General features: G+C 36.5%; 1 protein-coding gene across 1 annotated transcript; it reads right to left on the reverse strand.

Annotated features, from left to right (window-relative positions):
- On the reverse strand, positions 1-24784 carry LOC126832610 (1-phosphatidylinositol 3-phosphate 5-kinase). Its single transcript, XM_056103239.1, has 15 exons — positions 24596-24784; positions 22013-22253; positions 20315-20467; positions 19697-19845; positions 18394-18583; positions 9934-10138; positions 8460-8583; positions 7389-7546; positions 6447-6558; positions 5237-5354; positions 4349-4462; positions 3476-3562; positions 2910-3030; positions 907-1087; positions 1-204 (listed from the first exon to the last, which is right to left on the reverse strand). Exons 2-15 carry the CDS (start codon positions 22122-22124, stop codon positions 1-3), a joined length of 2028 nt encoding a protein of 675 aa, XP_055959214.1. The 5' UTR covers positions 22125-22253; positions 24596-24784.
- Between the last annotated feature and the right edge of the window lie 288 nt (positions 24785-25072).

Consider the following 25072-nt stretch of genomic DNA (forward strand, 5'->3'; position numbering starts at 1 on the left):
CTAGCTAGAAGATTGTAAACCTACCTGTAATATTTGAGGTTCTAGAGAAGAGAATTTGCTTTCTATTCGTTGATAGTCAATACTTCCTCGTAATAATAATATCTGGGGATTATTGATTTTACATTTCATCTTTTTATGGGCCACATTCTTTGTAAACACCAACCCATGGATTAATAACGTTTCATTTTTATGACCACCAGGCACCTGAAAAAATGTAAATATTTCTTTGTTTATCACTTCTAACATTAAATATATTTCTCATTTTTACTTAATATCATTACGTCTAGGTAGATGTATTGAGTACCATCTTCATTTACTTAATTTTTTTATAAACAATAGTTTAATTCAGTAAATATCTGACTTTGGATTGGGGAACAGTCCATGCCTTGTGTAACCCTTGGCCCTCTCTCTGATAAATATATAAGTCTTTATTAGCCTTTTAGATGATGAAATAGAGGCTGTTAAACTCATTTTGCATATTGAGTACGGTATTGTATATTATCAGTAGGTCTATTTAGGGTCTATTGAGTACTGTACTGTATATTATTATAAGGTCTATTTAGGATGTACTGAGTACTGTATTGTATATTATCATTAGGTCTATTTAGGGTCTATTGAGTACAGTATTGTATATTATTATAAGGTCTATTTAGAGTGTATTGTGTACTGTATTGTATATTATGCAGGCTACCATATTTTGGAAAGGTCATGGGTAACTAATAAAAATAAGTTACCAAGCTGAACAGTGGACCAAGTCAAACTGCAAACACATGTAACTGTCACCATTAAATGTTGCACAAACTTTTTTTTTACAAAATTTCTAGACCTTATATTACCTGGGGTACTTTTATTTTACCAAGTCCCAGGTTATTAAAAGAATAAACGAAAAAGTTCAAAACCATTTACCTTTTTTACATGTAAATATTGTCTAATATCAAGATTATCTCCTTCCGAGATGATATCTGGTCGTACAAAATGGCTGATCTTTGTTACGTAAGTTAATATGATCGGTTCCCAGTGGAATGATAAACCTCGTTGACTCAACAACTGTTTAGCCATCGCATTCCAATGATCTGTATGGCATGTCCTAGAGAATAAAATGAAATCATGTATAGTACGTCCTACAGTATATTATAAAGTTATATACAGTGGACTCTGTGATCATTTCCAACATTTAAATACTACAGCATTCTGTGAAATCTGTCATCATTTTCATGTCCAGATTGAATTCCTTGTTACTCCAACCAAAAAATTTTAACCGCCATAAGAAAAATTTTACTCAAATGCTAAGTTTGAAAACATCAACAGAATGACGCACGGGTGGTTTAAGGGTGTGGACAGACGTACAATACGTATAATACGTGAAGCAATGAGACAACTGAGTATTCTGACATGCTGAGTAATCTGGCATATTGTATCGATCCTGTACGACGTCGGAATTGACAGAGTCCACTGTATACCTATATTATAATTTCCCTTTCCCTTGTGCAATAAATGAACACTCAAATTTCCCTTTTCCAATGTGTGCTAAACACCACTCAAATTTCCCTTTTCCAATGTGCGCTAAACACCACTCAAATTTCCCTTTTCCAATGTGCACTAAACACCACTCAAATCCCCCTTTTCCAAATGTGCGATAAAAGTCATGCTAACTTTCCCTTTTCCAATGTGTGATAAACACCACTCAAATTTCCCTTTTCCAAACATGCGCTAAACACCACTCAAATTTCCCTTTTCCAAATGTGGTAAACATGGAAATAAAAATCATCTGTTTTGTTTCCAAATGACTGAAATATTGTTGTTAAACATAATCTTTGAGTGGCATTTAGCGATCAGGAAACACATTAAAGCGGAAATTTCAAATTTTTAAGATATATTTTTAAAATTTATCAAAATAAAGCCTGAAAATAGATGGTATCCATAAACAGTCCTACCTTGTTAAAGAATAACCCTATTAATCCTATAATTCACTATTGCCAGCTGAGAAATTGGCAAAAATATCATTTTCAACTTCAAATTCCAACATTGGGAGATGGCTGAACACATGTTGTCAATAGGAGAAAACAAGGGAGGTAATTGTGTTATTATTTCCTGTGTCAATGATTTTTGAGGGTGGGAAATAATGCCCATGATCGTATAATAGTCAGTTGATAACCTACTGAGCAAAAGACATAGATATAATTATGTTTTGACTTTCTTAGAAAATTTGAAATTTTCGCTTTAACAGAACACAGTTTTTTTGGGATACAATCACTGGTTTATTTTAAAAGCAAGACGTTTCGACAAGTATCCTCTTATCGAAACATCGTGATTTTAGAATAAAACTAGTGATTGTATCCCATAAAAACGATGTTATTTTAATGAAATATTGTGTTGACGAGAGACACAACCCCATTCCATTCCCTCAATGTGTGTCACCAGTATAGATAATACTGTAACCCAGGTATCATTTAATTTTGTGTATCTAGCACTAATTTCTTTCACATTCGTTTAATATCAAATCTTTGTTTAAAAATTTGTAAAAGTTATGTAAAATCATCCAAAATCATCTAATTTGTACTTGTGTCCAGTTTAAAGCTGACTGATTAATTTTGATAATGAGTGTCCAATTTACAAGTATTTAATTTCCTGACCACTGTTCAAAATTTAATCATTGAACATCAATAATCAATTGGGTTGTTTATTTTTTAACAGTGATTAAACACTGGACATTCATTATCAAAATTGAATGGTCAGCTTTAAACTGGACACAAGTAAAAATTAGATGATTTTGAATGATATTATATGATTTTTACAAATTTTTAAACAAAGATTTGATATTAAACGAATGGGAAAGAAATTAGTGCTAGATACACAAGATTAAATGATACCTGGGTTACAGTGCCTGTATATCCTAGATAATACTGTACCGTAATCTATCGTAGGCCAGTTTTTCACCATTCTCTTCTCGTAATTCATCCACAACACGCCAACCATGTGGACATGTTTTCTGATCAGGCGCCGTGGTCGTCGTGTCTGTTAGAAACGTTCCTGTAAACATAATCATTCACTACTTAAAATGGTGGACAAATTTCAATAACCAAAACTGAGAGAGCGAGACAAGATATTGGGTTTAACATCCACTCTACACAAACTAGGTAATTTCGGGACTAACATATGGTTCAATTCTATTTCAAGCATTGGGAGGAAACCCGAGGACCTGGAAAAAACACAAGAGATTGGACAAGCGACCCTACTCCTTGTCACGTACAAGCGGGGAATCAAAACCACATCAGTTGACTCAATGACAGACCTCTGCGACTCAGCGCGCATGCATTACACCATTCGGCCCCCATCCCCCATTATGCATTACACCATTCGGCCCCCATCCCCCATTATGCATTACACCATTCGGCCCCCATCCCTCCATTACCAAATCCATGTACAAAGTACCTTTTTATATTATCTCTTCAACTACATGTACTGAAAATATTACCTTTAAGAAATTCATCTGTCAGACCAGCTGCAGAAGAATCTTGACGAGGCAGTGGCTCTTCGTTCAATTCAAAAGGTACAGGTGTTACTTTAATTAAACAGAAAATAAAATAAAACTTGATCAATTCTTGCTTTTGGGTTTTTCTTAAAACAATATTTTTATTCAGGTTGTCTGAATGGGATTGGGGAACTGGCTTAGCATATGTAAAACACATCTCAATGTTTGCTTGAATGATATCATTTTATAAAATACTAATATGTTGGCTTGGTTTATATTTTATTTTCATGAAATGAAATGAAATGGGGCTAACGTCTTACTGTTCTGCTCCGACTCGGCTAACGAAGACAGGCATACACCACACTGTGTGCTATGAGGGAAATTTTGATCGGACAGCGGCACCACTGCCTACTCTATCGAATTCCAACTCTCAAGGGATCTTTTACGTGCACACCAATGTGTACACGTGACCTGAATTTTTCGGCCTATCAGAGCGACTATACGTTGTCCCTTGCCAGGCTCTCTGGCCCTTGCCACTAACAAGGGGAATTCAGTCAGAAAAATCTCTAGGAAGTTTCTCGGTCAACATCATCATTTTAAAATCAAGCAATTGTTTATCAAAAATGACAAAAGAGAGAGAGAGAGAAATGGGGTTTAACATTCACTCGACACAAACTAGGTCATTTTGGGACTAACATATGGTTTTTAATTTTTTATTTCAATAATTCGCTTGCGCGTAGGGGTCTTTGACAGTGGGAGGAAACCAGAGGACCAGGAGAAAACCCATGAGGTTGGACAGGCGACCATGTGCTAACCAATCGGCCATCCACCCCCCCAACCCCCTGCATAAATCAACAGAATATTTAAAAATCTTACATTTGGAGAGATCCCCGGAGAAACTACCACTATCAGATGGATCACCAAGATAAAACATGTGACGCGAACTTGTCTCTGATTGGCTTTTGGCTCTGTCCGAGTCTGATGGTGAGGCTGTTGAAATAATATTACAAATACATTTTATGAATAATGAATTCTAAAATTCCAGCAATATGTAAAAAAAAAAAGTACAAAACTAATGCAAATCACTGAGAGAAATTGAATTTCAAAATTGAAATAAGAGAGAGAGAGAGGGGGTGAGGGGGGTGAGGTTTAACCTACACTCAACACAAACTAGGTCATTTGGGGACTAACACATGGTTCAATTTTATTTCAATAATTTGCTTCCATGTAGGGGTCTTTAGCAGTGGGAGGAAACAGGAGGACCCGGAGAAAACCCACGAGGTTGGACAGACGACCCTACTCCTTGTCACGTACAACCGGGGAATAGAAACAATGCCAGTTGACTCAATGACAGACCTTATGATACAGCGCACACAAGCTAACCATTCGGCCATCCAACCCCCCTCAAGAGAAATAAAAACAGAAGATTAGAATTCTATATATAACAAAGTTAAAGAATATAATATCAGGTTTCGAAATTATGAAAATTATATTTGCAGGCCCTCCCTATCTGACTGGAGTCAAAGTAATACAGCGCAAAACATTTTCTGCTGACATCTATAGCTAAAATACTTCCAGTCGATCTCATCTAGGTGTCATTTTCCAAGGAAATCACTCCCCACCCCCTCTCCCTTCAATAAATTATAACTTTAACCCGCTAAAATACTTCCAGCCGATCTCATTTATGTGTCATTTTCCAATGAAATCTCCCCCGTCCCTCAATAAATCATGATTGTAACCAAGGTATACGACCCTTTAACTTACAATAATCTATAGCACCTGACTCTATTTCCTTCAACCACAGGGGTTCGTTACTAGATTTCTCTTCTACTGAACTACTGGATCCTTCTGTATTTAAACCAATTTCTAGAACGGTTGATAACTGATAAAAACAATTTAAAACATCAAAACATGCAACATTATATATCTAAAATTATTTAAACCAATTTCTAGAACGGTTGATAACTGATAAAAACAATTTAAAACATCAAAACATGCAACATTATATATCTAAAATTATTTTGCAAAAATATTTTCTACATCACTATTGCTTTTTAAAAGTAAAAATGCAATCTGATTGAAATACAGATCTATATTTCATTCTGTTTTTTTTTTTAATTTCGATGGCCTCTACTACATGAAGATGTTACCGGTTGTAGTGGAAGATCGCATCAGAGGACATAAAAGTGGCTTTTGACCCTATGACGTCAGACATTTTATTAACAAATCAGCGTTGATGTGCATCCCACAACAAAAACTCGCCGTTTCATTGGCTAATCGCCCACATCAACCAGAAAATGAGTTATATAACAACACTTCCAGATCCTAGTGTAGTAATTATAAAGACATATAAAACAATATTTTGAGCTATAAAAAAGGAAACAAAATACGATCTATGTTTCAGGTTTCTACAGGATATCAGAAGGTCTTATAAAATACTCTGACAAATTTGCAGAATGCCGTCTTAGATGTTCTGCAATTGATAAATTCCATTTCTAGTTATTTGTACATTTACATAAATGAAATTTACCTAGCATAAAATCATCATATCACTCCACTTAAACCCAGGTTAATATAATAAGATGAAACTTGACTGAACATTCCGGAAATGAATTATCTCAATCCCCAAAATAGTGACAATTGACTAAAAAGGGGGATTTGGGGCTACAGCGCAAGTACCGACTGCATAAGAAAATATCCCCCCCAAAAAAACATGAGAGCTGAAATATATTTGTTGTTTAATTACATCACGATTCTACTAACACCACCTAAGTTGTCAGGACTGACAGACATGTGACAGAACTGTGACAGGATTGTGTCAGGACTAACAGAACTGTGTCAAGACTGACAGAACTGTGACAGTACTGACAGAACTGTGCCAGGACTGACAGAACTGTGAAAGGACTGAATTTCGAGTTACCAAATTGAAATTCTGACAAACGAGCATCCCTAATAAAATCATCACATGACTTACCTCCCCTGGTTTATAAAGGGTAAAATCATCGCGGAATATATTATACTGTGTACCTACAGCCTCAAGATAATCAGCATATAATAAAGCTTGTCCAATAGCTACACCCTGTTCTCTGTAAATAAAAAATATAAAATTAGCCTGTGCTATTTTGTATTCAAATGATTAGACACTGTTCCTTCGGTCTTCTATCCTACAACACTGACATGGAGAAGCCAGACTGGGAAATATTGAAGATCTTTTCTCGTCCAACCATGGGATCATACCTGGGACATCCTGGTTAATGAGCCAGGTCCATACTCAATGAACCTCAATGGAATGGAAATGAAATGGGGTTTAATGTCCAACTTGTTCTGTTCCGGCCGGGCTAATGAAATGAAATGGGGTTTAATGTTCAACTGTTCTGTTCCGGATGGGCTAATGAAATGAAATGAAAAGGGATTTAACGTCCTACTGTTCTGCTACGAACTGGGCTAATGAAGACGAGCATACGCCATACAGTGTGCTATGAGGGAAATTTTGCCCAGACAGCGGTGCTATGGCCTACTTTTATATTGAAATTTCCACGGGGCCTCTGTTTTCTGTACCATCCGAACGACTAGACAGCTGTGCTTGTCAGGCCCTCCATCCTGCACCACTGACAATGAGAAAATACACTGAAAAATCCAGATGAACATTCTCGAACCCACGATCTCCAGGCTAGCGAGCCAGCATCTTACTCGCTTAGCCACAGTGGCTATATTGCATGCTTTTGATGCAATAAAATCACATGACTGGCAGTGAAGTTTATGAATGGGGCTACCCTCAATAATAGAACTACGATGGTATCCATAAACTTAACTACATTTTTAATGTAATCAAATGGCTGACCCAGAACTGAAGTCGATGAATGTGGATACCATTTTTATCAGGCCTATGATGTCATTCATTAGAAAATATTCATACCTTTTAGCAGCTTTGTCCTTATTTATCAACCAATCAACTAATTCCTTGCCGATAACACATCTTTGATAAGTTCGTAATCGTATTCTATGACTCTGCATGTCAACCCCTGTAACCGGATCCTGGATCTGACGCCAGATTTCTCGAAGTTGTACCGAATCCTATCAATAAAGTCGATTATAGAATTATTACAAATATTCAGGGATTTCACTTCAAAATTTTTCCCAGCCTGTCATGTTCATCCTCGGTATCCCCAACTGTATCGTTCCGTTCTACTCCACTAACCCCTGGGTATATTCACACGGGGAGACAGTCACATTATCCGCCCTTGTTAATTGAATCGTCGTAAACAAAATACTTTAGGACATCTTTTGTCGGGTGTTCGATCCCTGCAATGGCCGAGAAAGTTTATCTGGATTTTCCGACGTGGTTTCCCCTTGTCAATGGTGCAGAACGGAGGGCCTGACAAGGACAGCTGTCTAGTCCTTCGGATGAGACGAAAAACCGAGGTCCCGTGTATACATTGGAATGCACGTAAAAGATCCCTTGGCAGTTGGAATTCGATATAAGAGTAGTGCCGCTGCCCGGGCAAAATTTCCCTCATAGCACACTGTATGGCATATGCCCGTCTTCATTAGCCCAGTATAGGAGCAGAACAGTAGGACGTTAAACCCCATTTCATTTCATTTCATTTTTTATATTTATTTCCTTGCTATGTTTCTCATAATGGAACGTACAAGCTGCCGTAGTCTGTATTGTGATGAACATAAACAGTGATGCTAAGACTGGTATGTAATCTGTTTTTTGATTGGTTTGTAGTCATCAAGGGAAGATAATTTGAATCCATGAACAGAACGATACCACTGGAGATACCAATGATGGTCAATGTTTACCTCAGATTTGCAAGATATTTTTTTTGTAAGAATGACATTTTTTTAGTATTGTATATCTAAACATATACATATATATATATAAAAAGCAAATTTCTCTTTTATGGCAAGGGTTCTTTAACGTGCACACCAAAGTATACATTTTTCACACTACAAATGTACATCATCTACTATCAATACATACCCGACTAAGCATTTTTCTCTCAGTAAGAAGTGAGTCTGAAAGCGAGAACTCGGACTGGGGTGTGAGATCAAAGGGTAGTATTTTAAGTCCTGTAGAACTCTGTATATCTAGTGGACTGACACATCTACAAAATACAAAACAAAATATGTGTGATATAAAACATACTAAATGATTCAATAATTGAAATATAAATATCACCTGATCGTACATGAACACAACGGTCACTAATAAGACAAAACAAAAACAAAAATAGAAAAAGTCTGTGCATTACCATGTTTTTATTAAGCATAGAATGAATAAAAACAAGGGAATGTACGGGCTATTTCTATTTTTCTCGTGTTCTCTTATCTAATGATATTCAATTATTTTTTAGAATTGTCAGATATCCTCCCACAGTCTCACATAACAACTGTTGGACTTCGTAGGAATTATCAGTGAGCTAAAATTCAACCATGTATCTGTTATCGCTTTTTACTTCAGTCAGTTATATAGAAGGATAACTCCTGTTTTCCTTTTGTTTTCGTCACTTCTGTTTCTTCAAATTCATCGTAGCATTGATCTGTGTCTTAAAATTATATTTGCAACATGTTTAACCAGTTCTATCACATATGTGATAATGGCTGACACCAATATTGTCCTTTAAGGAACACTACTGAGGCTAAAAATAGCAAATTTTAATGGAATTATATGAGAAATAACAAATAAAGTGAAAAAAAAAAAAAAATTAGGCTATTTCGATATTTTGTTTTCACAGGACTGATTTAGAATACAAGACTGTTAACCTTGGCAGCCCGTGATATTTGGAAACGATACGGATTATAATGCCAAATCCACCTCCGACTTAAATCGGTTTTGTGCGACCAAAATAAATATATGTTGTCATTTATCTATATTTAGCTTATTTCTTGTATGTCATCAAAGTTATGATATCATATTAACATCCATCTTAAATGGAAGCCTTGATCTCTCTTTAACTACGTTTATCTTATCAAGGCATTCGCGTAATACCCTGCATATTCCGACACACTAATTTTGATTGGGCATTCACACAGCTTGGGAGCCTATCAGATTCCTTGATCATCGCGAATACCAAGTCTCGCACTTTCAAACTAAAATGTCTACCTGTGATGATCGAGCTGCAAATTTCAAGGTTCATTCAATGTCAAGGTTTCCATTGAGGTCACTTTGTGACAACCTCTGATTGGACACTACTGTTCACGTGTCTGTAGATAATGTAGCTATAAGTTTGTGAATTGTAAAGTAATCTAGTAACGTCCACATGTTGTAAAACTCGCAGTCGTTGCTTCAGGAACATGATTAAAATCATGAAACCACTGGTTACTATGACTCTCATTGTGCTTCAAATTTCGTTTGTGTTCTCCAAAGAAATAAGTTTTTACACTTACAAGATGGTTTTGTGATACCCTTGACTTTGTTTTTTTACCAAAATAAATATAAACATATTTTACTATACCTTTGCTGAGGCGAACAGATGTCATCCGATATTAGTGACGCCCTTTTACTAAGTGGTGACCAGATGTTAAAATCGGGCGTGGTACCATATTCCGTTGAATCTATTGGCGATATACTGACATCATCCTGTTGATTTCTCTCATATTCAGAATCTTGGGCGTATCGTAAAACAACTTTACAACAATAAGCACACACACGTATACCCCCTGTAAAATAAAAACATATTTAAAATGAAATACAGTAAAATATATAAAATCGATGTGGAGTTGAATGTCTCTTCAACACGATATAAAATCGATGTGGAGTTGAGAGTCTTGTCAACACAATATAAAATCGATGTGGAGTTGAGAGTCTTGTCAACACAATATAAAATCGATGTGGAGTTGAAAGTCTTGTCAACACAATATTAGAACGGTGTGGAGATGGAAGTCTTAACACGATATAAGTACGGTGTGGAGTTGAAAGTCTTGTCAACACGATATAAGAACGGTGTGGAGATGGAAGTCTTAACACGATATTAGAATGATGTGGAGTTGAAAGTCTTGTCATCACGATATAAGTACGGTGTGGAGTTCAAAGTCTTGTAAACACGATATAAGTACGGTGTGGAGTTCAAAGTCTTGTCAACACAATTTAAGTACGGTGTGGAGTTGAAAGTCTTGTCAACACGATATAAGAACGGTGTGGAGATGGAAGTCTTAACACGATATCAGAACGGTGTGGAGTTGAAAGTCGTGTCAACACGATATAAGAACGGTGTAGAGTTGAAACACGATATAAGTACGGTGTGGAGTTGAGAGTCTTGTCAACACAATATAAAAATGGTGTGGAGTTGAAAATCTTGTCAACAGAATATTTTGCGTTATTTTTAGAATTAACATGCTAGTTACACGTGACCATCCTCACCCACCAACCTCTGAGATATCATGCAAATAAGATGTTATTTTCTGTACACAGTTCATGCTGAGGTTTGAATTAGAAAATTAAAGAAGACAGCTAAATGCCATGCTCTGTATGTGCAATGGGAGGACACCTGGGGTCCCAAAGAAAATCTACAAGGTTGGACAGGTGACCCTACTCCTTGTCACATACAAATGCCATGCTCTGTGCAATGGGAGGACACCTGGGGACCCAAAGAAAATCCATAAGGTTGGACAGGTGACAATACTCCTTGTCACATACAAGTGGGGAATTAAACCACGCCACTTGACTAAATGACAGACCTTTAGATTTCACACACTTGAATTAAACCACTAGACCATCCCCCCAGGCTAATGAAGACGGGTATACCCCACGCAGTGTGCTATGAGGGAAATTTTTCTCTGACAGTGGTGTTTCCACCATCCAAATCACAAGGGTTCTTTTACGTGCGCGACAACGTATACACAGGACCTCATATTTTTTGTCCCATCCAAATGACGAGGCACCAAGAACACAAGAGAGAGAGAAATAGAGAGAGAGAGAGAGAGAAATGGGGTTTTATGTCTACTCGACACAAAATATGTCATTTCGGGACTAACATATGGTTCAATTTTATTTCCATAGTTCGCTTGCACATAGAGGTCTTTAGCAGTGGGAGGAAACCGGAGGACCCTGAGAAAACCCACGAGGTTGGACAGGCGACCATACTCCTTGTCACGTACAACCAGGGAATCGAAACCACGCCAGTTGACTCAATGACAGACTTTATGATACAGTGCACACATGCTAACCATTCAGCCATCCCCCCCTCCCCCCCCCCCCCCCAAGGGAAACAACACTGGAAAATTATAAGGATATATCTACGCTAACCCCACGATCAAACCCCCTGTCCTCCTGGTTAGTAAGCCAGCACTTTATGCCTAGCCACTGTGGCCCCCTTCAGATTCCGTCAACAATTCATACCATTACTTGAGTATCATAATCAAAATGAAATGATTATTAATAAATGTAAATAAATATGTATGTTAATATGTATATACTAATTCTATTAACATACAAAACCATTACAACTCATAATCAATATCTAAACATTTTGAAAAATCAGGAAATAGTTTACTACAACAATTGGTTATTTATCAAACCAGTTTGGAATGAATAGTCCTGCACTGATCAGCAGTGAATATTCGCTCGGCCACTACAATCACTGATACAGATGACATCGGTATGGGTTAATAAGCCACAAATATTAACTTTTTTCCTGCTGCAACTTAAATCCTAGAACATTTTTTTAAGCATTAGAAAAATAAATAAAGGTGTTTGAAGTATTTGTAGGTAAACAATATTTCCTATTTAGTGTAAATGGGTATGTTAAATGAGTAAAAGGCACCCCATTCTGCCCAGACCAGTAACGTCTTATGTTAACAATGAACGCGCCGTTGAGCCAATGATTGACGCTGTGTGATGTGACATCATATGTTGAAAGCAGTCATCTTTCACAGAGTTATTAGAAGACTTTCGTAATGCTCTGTGAAACAGATTGGAATAGTCCCGAGGAAAAAGCATGCCAATATTTTTGTCGATTTTGTCGATCATACTTGAATTTGTGCATCCTCTGATCTGTATCCCCCGGTAGAATCGTTCTGTTCTCCTCCACTAACCTCTGGGTCCATCCACGTTGTTGTACAAATTCAAATTATCTGCCCTTGATTGTAGGTTGATTGTATGAACCAATTAAAAAACAGTTTCCATATTAATCTTGGCGACATTGTTTACGTTCAGCACAATACTTCTGTTCACCCACTTGATTGGTCAATAAAAATAGAAGTATCAAGGGTGGATAATTTGACTATGTGTTTCCAATGTGGATGGACCCAGGGATTAGAAGAATAGAGCAGAACGATATCACTGGGGATACAGAGGTGGGAATTTGTGAAGTCTTAGGGAATTTATGAAGTCTTAGCCTTTTTTCAAAGAGTGTCGCCCACAAGATAACAACAAGACAAACAACAAGATGAACAACAATATGAACAACAACAATATGAACAACAACAATATGAACAACAACAAGATGAACAACACAAGATGAACAACAACAATATGAACAAGGTGAACAACAACAGTATGAACAGCAATATGAACAACAAGATGAGCAACATACGATGAACAGCACACAATGAACAACAACATGATGAACAACAAGATGAACAAGGTGAACAACAAGATGAACAAGGTGAACAACACAACAAGATGAACAACACCATGAACAACAACAAGATGAACAGGAATATGAACAAGAATATGAACAACAACAAGATGAACAAGAATATGAACAACAACAATATGAACAACACAAGATGAACAGCAACAATATGAACAACAAAATGAGTAGATATCGGGGCCCTGTTCATGGTCCAAAAATATGAAATTTTGAGAAGCTCTAACCTGAATAGCTGAATATATATACACAGTGAGGATAGTCCTTTACCATCCAAAAGAGTCATAAAAAAAGAGTCTGTATGTATGTTGCAAAAGAGTCAAAGAAAAGTGAATTATCACCCAAAAGTGTCAAAGAAAAGTGATTTATCATCCAATAGAGTCAAAGAATAGTCACTTATCACCCAAAAGAGTCATAGATAATATTTCAATAATATGTCAAGCTAAAAACATTTCAATTCAGTTTATAAAGTAGTAACCCCTTTCCCCTCATAAGCTAAATGCATTCATCTAAATAAAGCAGAGAGAGTATCGCTCATCATGACTTAAAGGAGAGTCTATTTTTATAAAGTGGTGTTTTACCTTGCAACAGGAACTTACAGTGAATACTACCCATAACATCTATTTGTTCCAAAATATACATTTATGTCATATAAGTAATTTCGGAGGTCAATACTGCACAAAGTCTTAATATTACATTATAATACCTTGACAACTAATTAGAAATATCTTCATTCTTCACAACAAATGACATGGGGTTTAATGTCCTACTTATTTGTACCGACAGGGCTAACGAAGACTGACATGTGCTATACAGTGCACTATGGGGGAAATTGTGCTGACATGTGCCATACAGTGCACTATGGGGGAAATTGTGCTGACATGTGCCATACAGTGCACTATGGGGCAAATTGTGCTGACAATGTGCCATACAGTGCACTATGAGGGAAACTGTGCTGACAAGTGCCATACAGTGCACTATGAGGGAAATTGTGCTCTGACAGCGGCTTTCCATCAAATTCAAACTAACAAGGGCTTTTTGTTACATGCAAACCAACATGTACATTTGACATTAGTTTTTTGTACCAATTGATCAACTAGACATGTTATTCTGGAGTTCTAGAGGTAATAATATAACCAAGAACACACAAAATTTTTACACTAGATTTACCATGACACCCCCTGACCCCCTGGACACTTTCTTAAGCCCTGCACCTGAACTCGGTTATCCTGCCTAATTACATGCTTGTAGCCCATTCAATAGCCAAGCCAAGCACTCTATTTATGTACATGCATTGGATTAACTTTAACTCTGTTTACGATTCAAATGCATCAATGACAATATCGAACAAAGCCTATAAATAGTCATTCTTGCATTCTTAAATACATTCTCTTAAAGAAGTCTATATGTTAATTTAATAACAAAATATTCCCAATACATCAATATCAATTTACCTTTTAAATTGATATAAATAAAAAAAATATTCCCAATAGATAACACTGGTAAAGCTGATACCGTCAACTAATGAAGCTAGGCCTTTTAGTAATGACAATTTTTGTCATTAAATCATACACTGTAACCCAGGTATCATTTAATTTTGTGTATCTAGCACTAATTTCTTTCACATTCGTTTAATATCCAATCTTTGTTTAAAAATTTGTAAAAACTGTTTAAAATCACCATAAATCGTTTAATTTGTACTTGTGCCCAGTTTAAAGCTGACTGATTAATTTTGATAATGAGTGTGCGATTTACAAGTGTTTAATTTCCTGACCACTGTTAAAAAATTAATCATTATACATCATTAATGAATTGGGTTGTTATTTCTTAACAGTGATTGAGAAATTAAACACTTGCAAATTGGACACTCATTATAAAAATTGAGTGGTCAGCTTTAAACTGGACAGTAGTACAAATTTAACGATTTATGGTGATTTTAAACAGTTTTTACAAATTTTTAAACAAAGATTTGATATTAAACGAATTTGAAAGAAATTAGTGCTAGATACACAAGATTAAATGATACCTGGGTTACAGTGATATAAGTGGTCAATATTCTAAACTAATGTTTAGTATGTATAGAAAGTGGTTAGAAATTATACCGTTGTCATTAATTAGCAGGTGTGTAACTAGCCGTAAAAAATGTCACTACTGGTGTAAAAAAAAATGACTTTTTATAACAGCCATCACTATTGAATACACAAAATTAAACCTGGACAATAGTGGTGTATATCATTCGATAGTCACCTTAGTGACAAAACACCTACTTAATGACCACTGTCTCATTACTAACAATTTTAACTAACTAATATAATGCATATAAACTGATGACTTTGATCTATAGTGTCGTATATTTTCATTTATAACAGTTATTTGTTGCTTAGTCAACGATATCAATATTACAGTATAAACCTTGACTAGTCATTCCATAGTATACAAGGAAATAAAAGCTACAAGTCATAGTGAAATATTATTATTATTATTATCTAATCAGATTACAAAGGTCATGACCCCTTTATATCCATTTAACTTGACACTATACATAGTATACATGTACATACATATTATCCCAGCATTTAAAAAAAAAAAAACCCTGGTCAGCAGTTATTTTCAACCAATGATCAAGTTTTAAAACTTACATTGTGTTACAACAATTATAATCTTTGAGAGGCATTTAGTAACTGGACAGACCAATAAACTATAACACATACTTATGGAAAAACAGCTACTTACCTATTTGGGCGACGTTTCTATTAGCTTGTTATTAGCTTAATAACGTTGGGAGAATACTCTTCCAAACGTCGCACAAATAAATAAGTAGCTTAATCCTTATAAGACATATACAGGTAGATTTCACAAATTAAAAACACTTATATGGATATACTACTTCTGAATTTATTAACATGCTACGTTTCGATACACATACAGATATCGTTATCAAGCAAATAATGATATATAACAAAAATGTGGTGCAATATATAGTTAACAATTGGAAACCATGTAACAGATTAATCATTAAGTTTTTCCAAAAGTATGTGTTATAGTTTACAACTATTATAGTTGTGTAGTTTAGAAGTGTTTCTCAAAAGGTGTTGAGTAATTAACAGACTAATTAATTACTCAACACTGCTCTTTAAACTAAACAGTTATAAACTCAACACTCAGTATATAATGTAGACAGATCCTTTAAACTACACAATCAATTTGATTAACCCTTAACCGGTCATTGTCGACTGTAGTTACCACAACGTTATACAGCTAAGTGGTCACAACCACAGCAAGAACCTTTTTTATAAGCTGCATTTGAGTATTTAGTTTCGTATTTAATTGATATGGCCACGCATGCGTGTCAGACAGGAACTTGTCTAGTCAAGGGCATTGAGAAAAACATGTCTTTGTTCAACATTCTTGACGAAAAACGTAATTTAACGATGTCGGGAATGTTAAAGACGCTCAAAGTGGTTGAAATACTTATGAATTATTCTGACTCGGTTTATATCGATGACACCGATTCTGAAAGCGATACTTCTGACGAAAAGGAATTAGAATGATTTGCAAATTATAGATCAACTTATCTCCTTCAACTTTTTTATTGATGTCAAGAGTCTATCACTTATAATTATTCGGCAGTAGTCGATTGAAATAGGCATACAAAATATTTCACATCAGCCTTTATTTAGCCTGACCACTTGACGTCATGACGTCAAAATGACGTCGACCGGTTAAGGGTTAACTTATGAAGAAGACCAAGAGATGTAACCTAAAGCATAAATAATTTTTTATAAATATACCTTAAATAACATTTTAAAAACCATGAATGTTACCTCTTTCTTCCTCCTCATCTGAACACTAATCTAACCCATTAAACAAAATTCAATCAAAGCACGCAAACATCTTATAGTATGCAAATTTTATCTCCATGACCACATATAGTAGTAAGTAAGATATTTGTACATATGTAAACTTAAGTTTGTTTCAAGACAAATTTGCCGCCTATCTCATCCAAATGTATTAGCAAATAAAATTAGGTCATGTGGTCCTCTTTAAAGATCACCAGAAAAACTTCATAAATTTTTTAAATAATGCAAGTAATTATGCCAATATATCCATTCCATAAGTATAACACGATCCCAAATCAATGATACCTGACACAGTTAAATTTCAACGATAGTAATTTACGTTAGCAATTTATGCCGTTGTCCGTGAGTAGTTGTAACTTTCCGACAATAAACAAGACATATTTCTATGAGCAGAAGTACTAAAATAATGTCACGGCTTGTTATCGTCGGAAAGTTACAACTACTCACGGAGAACGGCATAAATTGCTAACGTTGAAATTTAACTGTGGCAGGTAACATACATTTGGGATCGTGTTAATACTTATGAAAGGATATGTTGACATAATTACTTGTATTATTCAAAATAGTTATGAAGCTTTTCCGGTGATCTTTAAGTGAAGTGGTATCTGAAAACCAGAATATTTTTTATATGGCCTATATATTGTGCGCACATATAATTTCTATTGTAAGAATGTGCACAGCTGAGAGAGAACAGTGATCACAAAGCAAATTAAGACATAAGATTAGATTCAATGGAAACTTATATACTCTTCAAAAAAAGTAGGGGATATTGAAATGCAAATGCCTATGCAGGTTGTGATATGATAAATAGTCATGGACACTTGACATGCCTTGAGAATTTGTTCACAGATGAAGAACTTATCGCCCCAATATACGTGGGAGGGGTTCATTGTCAAATTTGACACTTTAAGGAAAGGTTGATAAAAACTGCTGCGTGCTCGTTTATCTATCTATGTTAGCATTCCTATCGGTTCTTGCATAAGATTTACTGTTTAGCGTATCTTTGCTTTAGTGTGTTAAGTTAAATTTGATCGGGTGACTTTGACGTCAATGTCAACCGACAACACTGCAAGAATTGGCCGTGGCACTGCAAGAGGAGTGGGTCAGATTGCCCCAAATTGTGATTGGACGGTTGATTAGGAGCATGCCACGACGAATTGCTGAATGTCTCCGGATTGGTGGAGCAATTACTCATTATTAAGACAAAAATCAAAAACGTCCCCTTTTCACTTTTGACGGAGTATCTCTTTGCAAGTGAAATGGGGCCGTCAGATAAACCGCTCATATGAACTGTTTATGTTCATGTGTAGGCAATTGACCTGTTATTAACATACACTGGTTACCTCTAATAAAAACAGCAGTGTATTTCCGCAGTTCTGTATTGTTTCTGAATATCCCCTCCTTTTTTGAAGAGTATATAATTTTGGAGCAGAATAAAAGAGATTGTTTGATTGTTAATTCCTACCTTTATATCCTATAGCTTTTCCTGGTAATTCCTGATTACAACATTTACTACAGAATATCTGGCCACAGACACGACAGTGATGACGACGTCTAAAAGTGGTAAATTTATCGCCACAATCATAACATTGTTTACAGCTGTGATCTGGCATCCAATACTGTTTAAAATCACTGTCTTTATAGGTTGTTGGTGTCTTTAAATATAAAATGAAATGGGTTTTAACATCCTATTGTTTTGCTGCAAATGGGCAAATGACGATGGTGTCTTCAAATAAAAATGAAAACAACTTGATTATTTTAAAAGAAAAATTAATGGTACCAAATAAATGATGGAACCAAAAAATATTGTTAAAATTCAACTTTTCACCAGTCCAATGAATTACAGTATGCATTTCTCTTTTGTTACAGGAGGAAAAGAGGCTCAGTGATTATGGAGAGAGAGGGAGAAATGGGGTTTAATGTCCACTCGACACAAACTAGGTCATTTTGGAACTAACATATGATTCAACATAGGGATCTTTAGCAGTGGGAGGAGAGAGAGAGAGAGAAATGGGGTTTAACGTCCACTCGACACAAACTAGGTCATTTCGGGACTAACATATGCTATTTTTAATATTTTATTTACATAATTCGCTTGCGCGTAGGGGTCTTTAGCAGTGGGAGGAAACCGGAGGACCCGGAGAAAACCCACGAGGTTGGACAGGCGGCCCTACTCCTTGCCACGTACAACCGGGGAAGCAGTGGGAGGAAACCGGAGGACCCGGAGAAAACCCTCAAGATTCGATAGGCGACCTTATAAGGAATCAAACCATGCCACTTGACTCAATGACAGACGTTATGATTTCATCTAGTAATTGGGATGGTTCGAAAGCTGAGATTCTATGCACACATGCACATTAAAGATCCCTTGACAGTTTCAATTCAATGAGGAGTCAAAGGAAAAGCTGAAAATAACAGATGTATTGGGTTGACCAGACAGATTTTTCGCAGGTAGGATTTTTACAAAAAATGTTAGAGCTAGTTATATTAATTGCAATATTGGGTTGACCAGATATTCTTTTTGCAGTCAGATTTTTAGAAAAGATAATAGAGTTAGTCATATTAATTGCAATATCTACTTTGTATTGATGTCGTGAAACAATAATATCTTTTTGTTTTACAATAGATTAACAATTCAGTCTACTTAGTCCAAACATAATTCGTTGTAATTCAAGGGGAGATAATTTGGACCGGGTGCAATTCAGGCTACTTAATCCAGACAATATTTGTTGTAATTCAAGGGGAGATAATTTGGTTTAACAGCTCACCTGACTACTCGCACTTCTATCTATAATATTACCAAGACGTGTTAAAACATTAGACAGAGTTCTTTTTGGAATATTTCTCCGACCTCCCTGCCGAACAGTTTGACCATCAGAACTGTCTTCAAGTGGACCAACCTCATCATCACTTTCCTCTACAAAAGATTCAAATATAAATATGTCTTAATAGAATTTCCGGTGGGATAGCAAGGGTTGAGAGAGAGAGAGAGAGAGAGAGAGAGAGAGAGAGAGAGAGAGATGGGTTAACGTCCACTCCGTCGGCACAAACTAGGTCATTTCGGGACTAACATATGGTTCTTTTTTTTTTTCAATAGTTCAGTTGCACATAGGGATCTTTAGAAGTGGGAGGAAACCATGGTTCCCGTAGAAAACCAACGAGGTTGGACAGGCGACCTTACTCCTTGTCATGTACAACTGCAGAATCAAAAAAGTCGAACTAGAAATGTAGCTGCGTATCTATGCGATGTCCAATAAAAACAAATTTGGATCATTAAATTTTCATCTGATTTAAAAAAATCCTGTCCTTATTCTTCTTTGCATGTCAGTGGGATGATCTTCAGTAATGGTCACTCATTTAAAAAAAAAAAAACATTTCGTGGATACCTTTTGTAGCATCTTCAATCAGATCTGTGATTTGTTTAGAAGTTGAGCCTTCACCTTGGATGACATCTCTATTTGCACCTCGTTCTACTGACGCTTCTCTGGAGGACGCCTGGCTCCCTGTTGCTGACGAGCTATTGGATTGGTCAGATCCATCTGAAATATGATCACAATATTTTATTAATATCCTGTAGTCAAAAAAAATGAAATGGGGTTTAATGTTCTACTGTTCTGCATCAACTGGCCTAATGAAGACAGGCAATTTTGCCCAGATAGCATTGCTATGGCCTACTCTTATATCCAATTCCATATGTCAAGAGTTCGTTTAAGCCTGATTAGCAAGCCAATGTCTTACTTATTGAGCCACAGTGGCTACCATCCTGTAGTGTAATAATAATGTATTTCAAAGCCCACACTAAGATGCTGTTCAGTAGAGCTGTGGAATTCTGTAGAACATATAACAAGAAAAAACACAGATAATCAAATCAAATATTATTAACGTTTATTTTATTTGTATATCTAATTTCTGTACCATATTTTGTAAGAACTTAGTGGTGGAAGTTGTGTGCTAGAAAAATATACAACAATAATTATGTGGGAGCGTGTCACCGAGTCATTATGTGCTACATAAATTGGCTGTGGGACCCGGCTTTCGAGTTCACAAAGCATTCTCAGACTTAAGTTAAGAATTAACTCAATATTGTTTGCCTTTTTTAAACTAAAATATAACCCTTTATAAATTTTTTGTTGTTTTAACGTATCAAATACATCAATAAGAAACTATGTGCAAAGTTTTGTGTTTGTGGATCAAAGATATTTTGAAGAAAAAGGGATTGAAAGTTGAGTTAATTCTTAATTTAAGTGTGAGAATGCTTTGTGAACTGGAATCATGTGGCTAAGTGGGTAAGACGCTGGCTCGCTAGCCTGGAGGTCGGGTGTTCGATCCCTGCATTGGCCGAGAAAGTTCATCCAGATTTTCCGGCGTGGTTTCCCCTTGTCAGTGATACAGGACAGAGGGCCTGACAAGGACAGCTGTCTAGTCGTTCGGATGGGACAAAAAAAACCGAGGTTCCGTGTACACATTGGCGTGCACATAAAAGATCCTTTGACAATTGGAATTCGATATAAGAGTAGGCCGTAGCGCCGCTGTCCGGGCAAAATTTCCCTCATAGCACACTGTATGGCGTATGCCCGTCTTCATTAGCAGAACAGTAGGACTTTAAACCCCATTTCGTTTCATTTCATTTGCTTTGTGAACATGTGGCCTGCGCCCCTTCGAGACACAGTATACAGGAAGTAATGCTTGTAGTAATGCGCATAGTAAACAGTAACAAACTCTCATTAGAAACAAGTACGATCATACTATGGACCAGGAACTGACCATATTGTTGGGTGAAATTCAAAAATCTAATTCACCAAATCGATGCAGAATTGTTCAAAGCACAAGCATGCCAATTTCCATGTCGATCTCACTTATATTGACGGAGATTTAGACTTTTTCGAAGAGCGTCACCCCAAGAACAAGAAGAACAAGATTAGTAGTGGTTAGCGACCAGCTCCTGGTCCCAAAATCTATAACTTATATACGAGTGTGTACATCGGATAATATGAAGACTTAAATTAACAAATTTATTTTTCAAAAGCAGTCTGTTCAATTTGGTCAAGCTGATCTGTATTTACAATAAAATAAACACTCCATACCTTTTTTCCACAGCCTTGAGAGAAAGTTCTTGCTTGGCTTGACCTCTGAAGCCAAGGGAGCAAACTCTGTAAGAGTTGTAGCCGTGTCCTCCCATGGCTGCTTTGTTCCCATTTAATTGGTATATTAATTTTTAGTTATACGTCTAGTACAAAGTCAGAAACATCATGACTTAGGCAATTGGCATCAACAGTTTACATATTAAACTGTCTTTTCAATTTTTTCTAGTTAATAATGGAAAATCTACAAGAGAGAAAAGACATGTTTTGAGATTCTTTAATTATGGTTTTGGACAAAGTGGAGATTTTGAGGGCGCCACGGCCAATTGAAAGAGCACCGACGGCCGTGGCCGTGGTTAATTTCAATGCCTGTAGGCTGCATGTAAGGTTGTGTATTGCGATGAAAACTGTATTGCAATATACTTCAATGCAGTTAAGCATATTGTGATGTACCTTACTGAGAGGGGATCACGTGGCTAAGTGGGTAAGACGCTAGCTCGCTAGTCTGGAGGTCGGGTGTTCGATCCCTGTATTGGCCGAGAAGGTTCATCCAGATTTTCCGGCGTGGTTCTCCCTTGTCAGTGATGCAGGACGGAGGGGCTGACAAGGAAAGCTGTCTAGTCATTCGGATGGGACGAAAAACCGAGGTCCCGTGTACACATTGGCGTGCACGTAAAAGATCCCTTGGCAGTTGGAATTCGATATAAGAGTAGGCCGTAGTGCCGCTGTCCGGCCAAAATTTCCCTCATAGCACACTGTATGGCGTATGCCCTTCTTCATTAGCCCAGTATAGGAGCAGAACAGTAGGACGTTAAACCCCATTTCATTTCATTTCATTTACCTTACTGAGAAATTTAGTTTTAAGAGGAAATCATCAATCTGATTACAATACAGATCTATATTTCGTTTCGGTTTTTTATACTTTCGATGGCCTACACTACATAAAAATCTGACAAGTTATAGCAATAGGTTATGTCAGAGGTCATACCAGCGGCTTTTGACCCTATGATGTCAGACATTTGATTAACCAATCAGCATTGATGTTACTAGAGGATTACCCACAGTTCCGTGCAAAACACACCTAAAGCTCGCCGTAACAGACTGTTTCATTGGCCAATCTCTCATACCATTCAGAACACGTCAATGATAACAACTCTTCCAGATCCTAGTGTAGTAAAGACAAGTAAAACGAAACGAAATAGGATCTGTGTTTTAATCAGATTGGGAAATCATTTTGTCATTAAATGTGAAACTATATAAACCAAGTGTTAGCTATGCTGCTACTACATGTAGGCTTATGGACTACCGTGCAGTACTCTTAAGTACGATTTCCAACTTTCTGGTGATCTTTACTGTGCCACCTGGGGAGCCATGGTGGCTCAGCAAGTAAGATGCTGGCTCGCTAGTCTGGAGGTTGCGGGTTCGATTCCGGTGTTGGCCGAGAAAGTTCATCAGGATTTTCCTGTGTGGTTTCCCCTTGTCAGTAGTGCAGGACGGAGGGCCTAAAAATTCCTTGCAAGGACAGCTATTTAGTCATTCGAATGGTATGAATAACTGAGGTAGCTTGTACACATCGGCGTGTGCAGTTGGAATCAGATATAAGAGTAGTGTCACTATCCGGGCAAAATTTCCCTCATAGCACACTGTATGGTGTATGACTGCCTTCATTAGCCCAGTTGAAGCAAAACAGTAGATGTTAAGCCCCATTTCATAGTAAGCCAGCTGCCAATTTGACACACAGGAACTTTTTTTTTCGTAGCAATCGAGCAACTTGTCAGTCCCTCTGTTCAGCTGGAAAATCCTGAAGAACTCTCTTGGTCAACATGCAGTCACTGACAAGGACCATTATTGCCAATTATTGTTGTCAGCTTGTCAGCATAACCGGCCGTGTGTGTGTATTTTTACAGACTAGGCCAGACCAAGGTAAATAACCATACCTCCCACACTCTTCGCAGCGTTTTGTTTGATTAGAGCTAATCCCACTTAACACTGCTGTAATGGAAGCAAATTTCGTTTCCAAATTATGACTGGACAATAGTCCGATTAACAACCAATAGCTAAATGTGTAACAATATCATTACACTTTAAACAGAGCTCCAAATTGGACCAAATATGTTTACATAATGTTATGTCATGACTCACGATTTTATTATGCCCAATTAGTATGTCCAACATCATGTAATTGCCCAACTAATTGCATGACAAACGAGGCTATCAACATGGATATAATGTAAACAATACTATTTGGAGATGAACAATACTTTCACCGTTTAATACCTTAAATCACTGTCCAAAGTTTTTTGGAAGACCCCAGATTAAACGAATGGTCGTCATGTTGCTGTACTTGGGATAGATTTGACTGAATCAGTGATTGAATGCCGGCAATGGGAATCGAATCGACACACTCCCTCAAAAGCTCAAGTATCAGAAGCCAACCCAGCAATGGCCAGTCTGGATTTCTAGGCGATTGCTTCAGGAATATGCATACCTCCAAGCAGTGAGATGTTAGACAGTTTTAAAAAAATAAAGAATATTGATAAGAAAAAAATGTAAACAAATTGTTATCTTTTTTGCCAAATGAATTACCTCCCTTTTCACATCACGTCTACTCCCACCGTGAAATAATAAATATTTAGAAGAATATAATTATTTTGTCAACACGAACAGATTATCCAGTGTTCACTATGCTATTTATAGTAACTGAAAAGGTCACAAAATAAGTTCAATAGGTTGAAAAAAAAATAAATTCAGAATTGAACAAATCTTATCACGATTATTGACAAAAAGGAGGAAGAAAACCTCGATCATGTGATTTCATATTTTTATAACACAATTTCGTATTCCACCCACCCCTTTCACTCCAGTCTGGTACCAAATGAAGACAAAACGGGGAAAAATCGTGTATTATTTGCATATTCAAATAGACAAATCAAATTATTTATTTCTTACCAATTTCAACCATAATTTTTCAAAATCCGAAAATAAAGAATATAGCTTTTTTTTTTGTAAATAAAAACAAAACGAAAGTTGATCAGAGATGACGAAGTTAAAACCTTTTTTGTA

This window comes from Patella vulgata, chromosome 9, assembly GCF_932274485.2.
Source record: "Patella vulgata chromosome 9, xgPatVulg1.2, whole genome shotgun sequence".
In the NCBI taxonomy this organism is placed as follows: domain Eukaryota; kingdom Metazoa; phylum Mollusca; class Gastropoda; family Patellidae; genus Patella; species Patella vulgata.

Excerpts from the sequence above, each read along its gene's own strand:
- LOC126832610 (XM_056103239.1), bottom strand. The coding sequence starts at position 22,124 with ATGGGAACAAAGCAGCCATGGGAGGACACGGCTACAACTCTTACAGAG. Across the intron at positions 10,139-18,393 it reads AAAAGCTATAGGATATAAAG|GGGGTATACGTGTGTGTGCT; the intron begins GTAGGAATTAAC and ends TTTATTTTACAG. Across the intron at positions 6,559-7,388 it reads AAGGACAAAGCTGCTAAAAG|AGAACAGGGTGTAGCTATTG; the intron begins GTATGAATATTT and ends TTTTATTTACAG.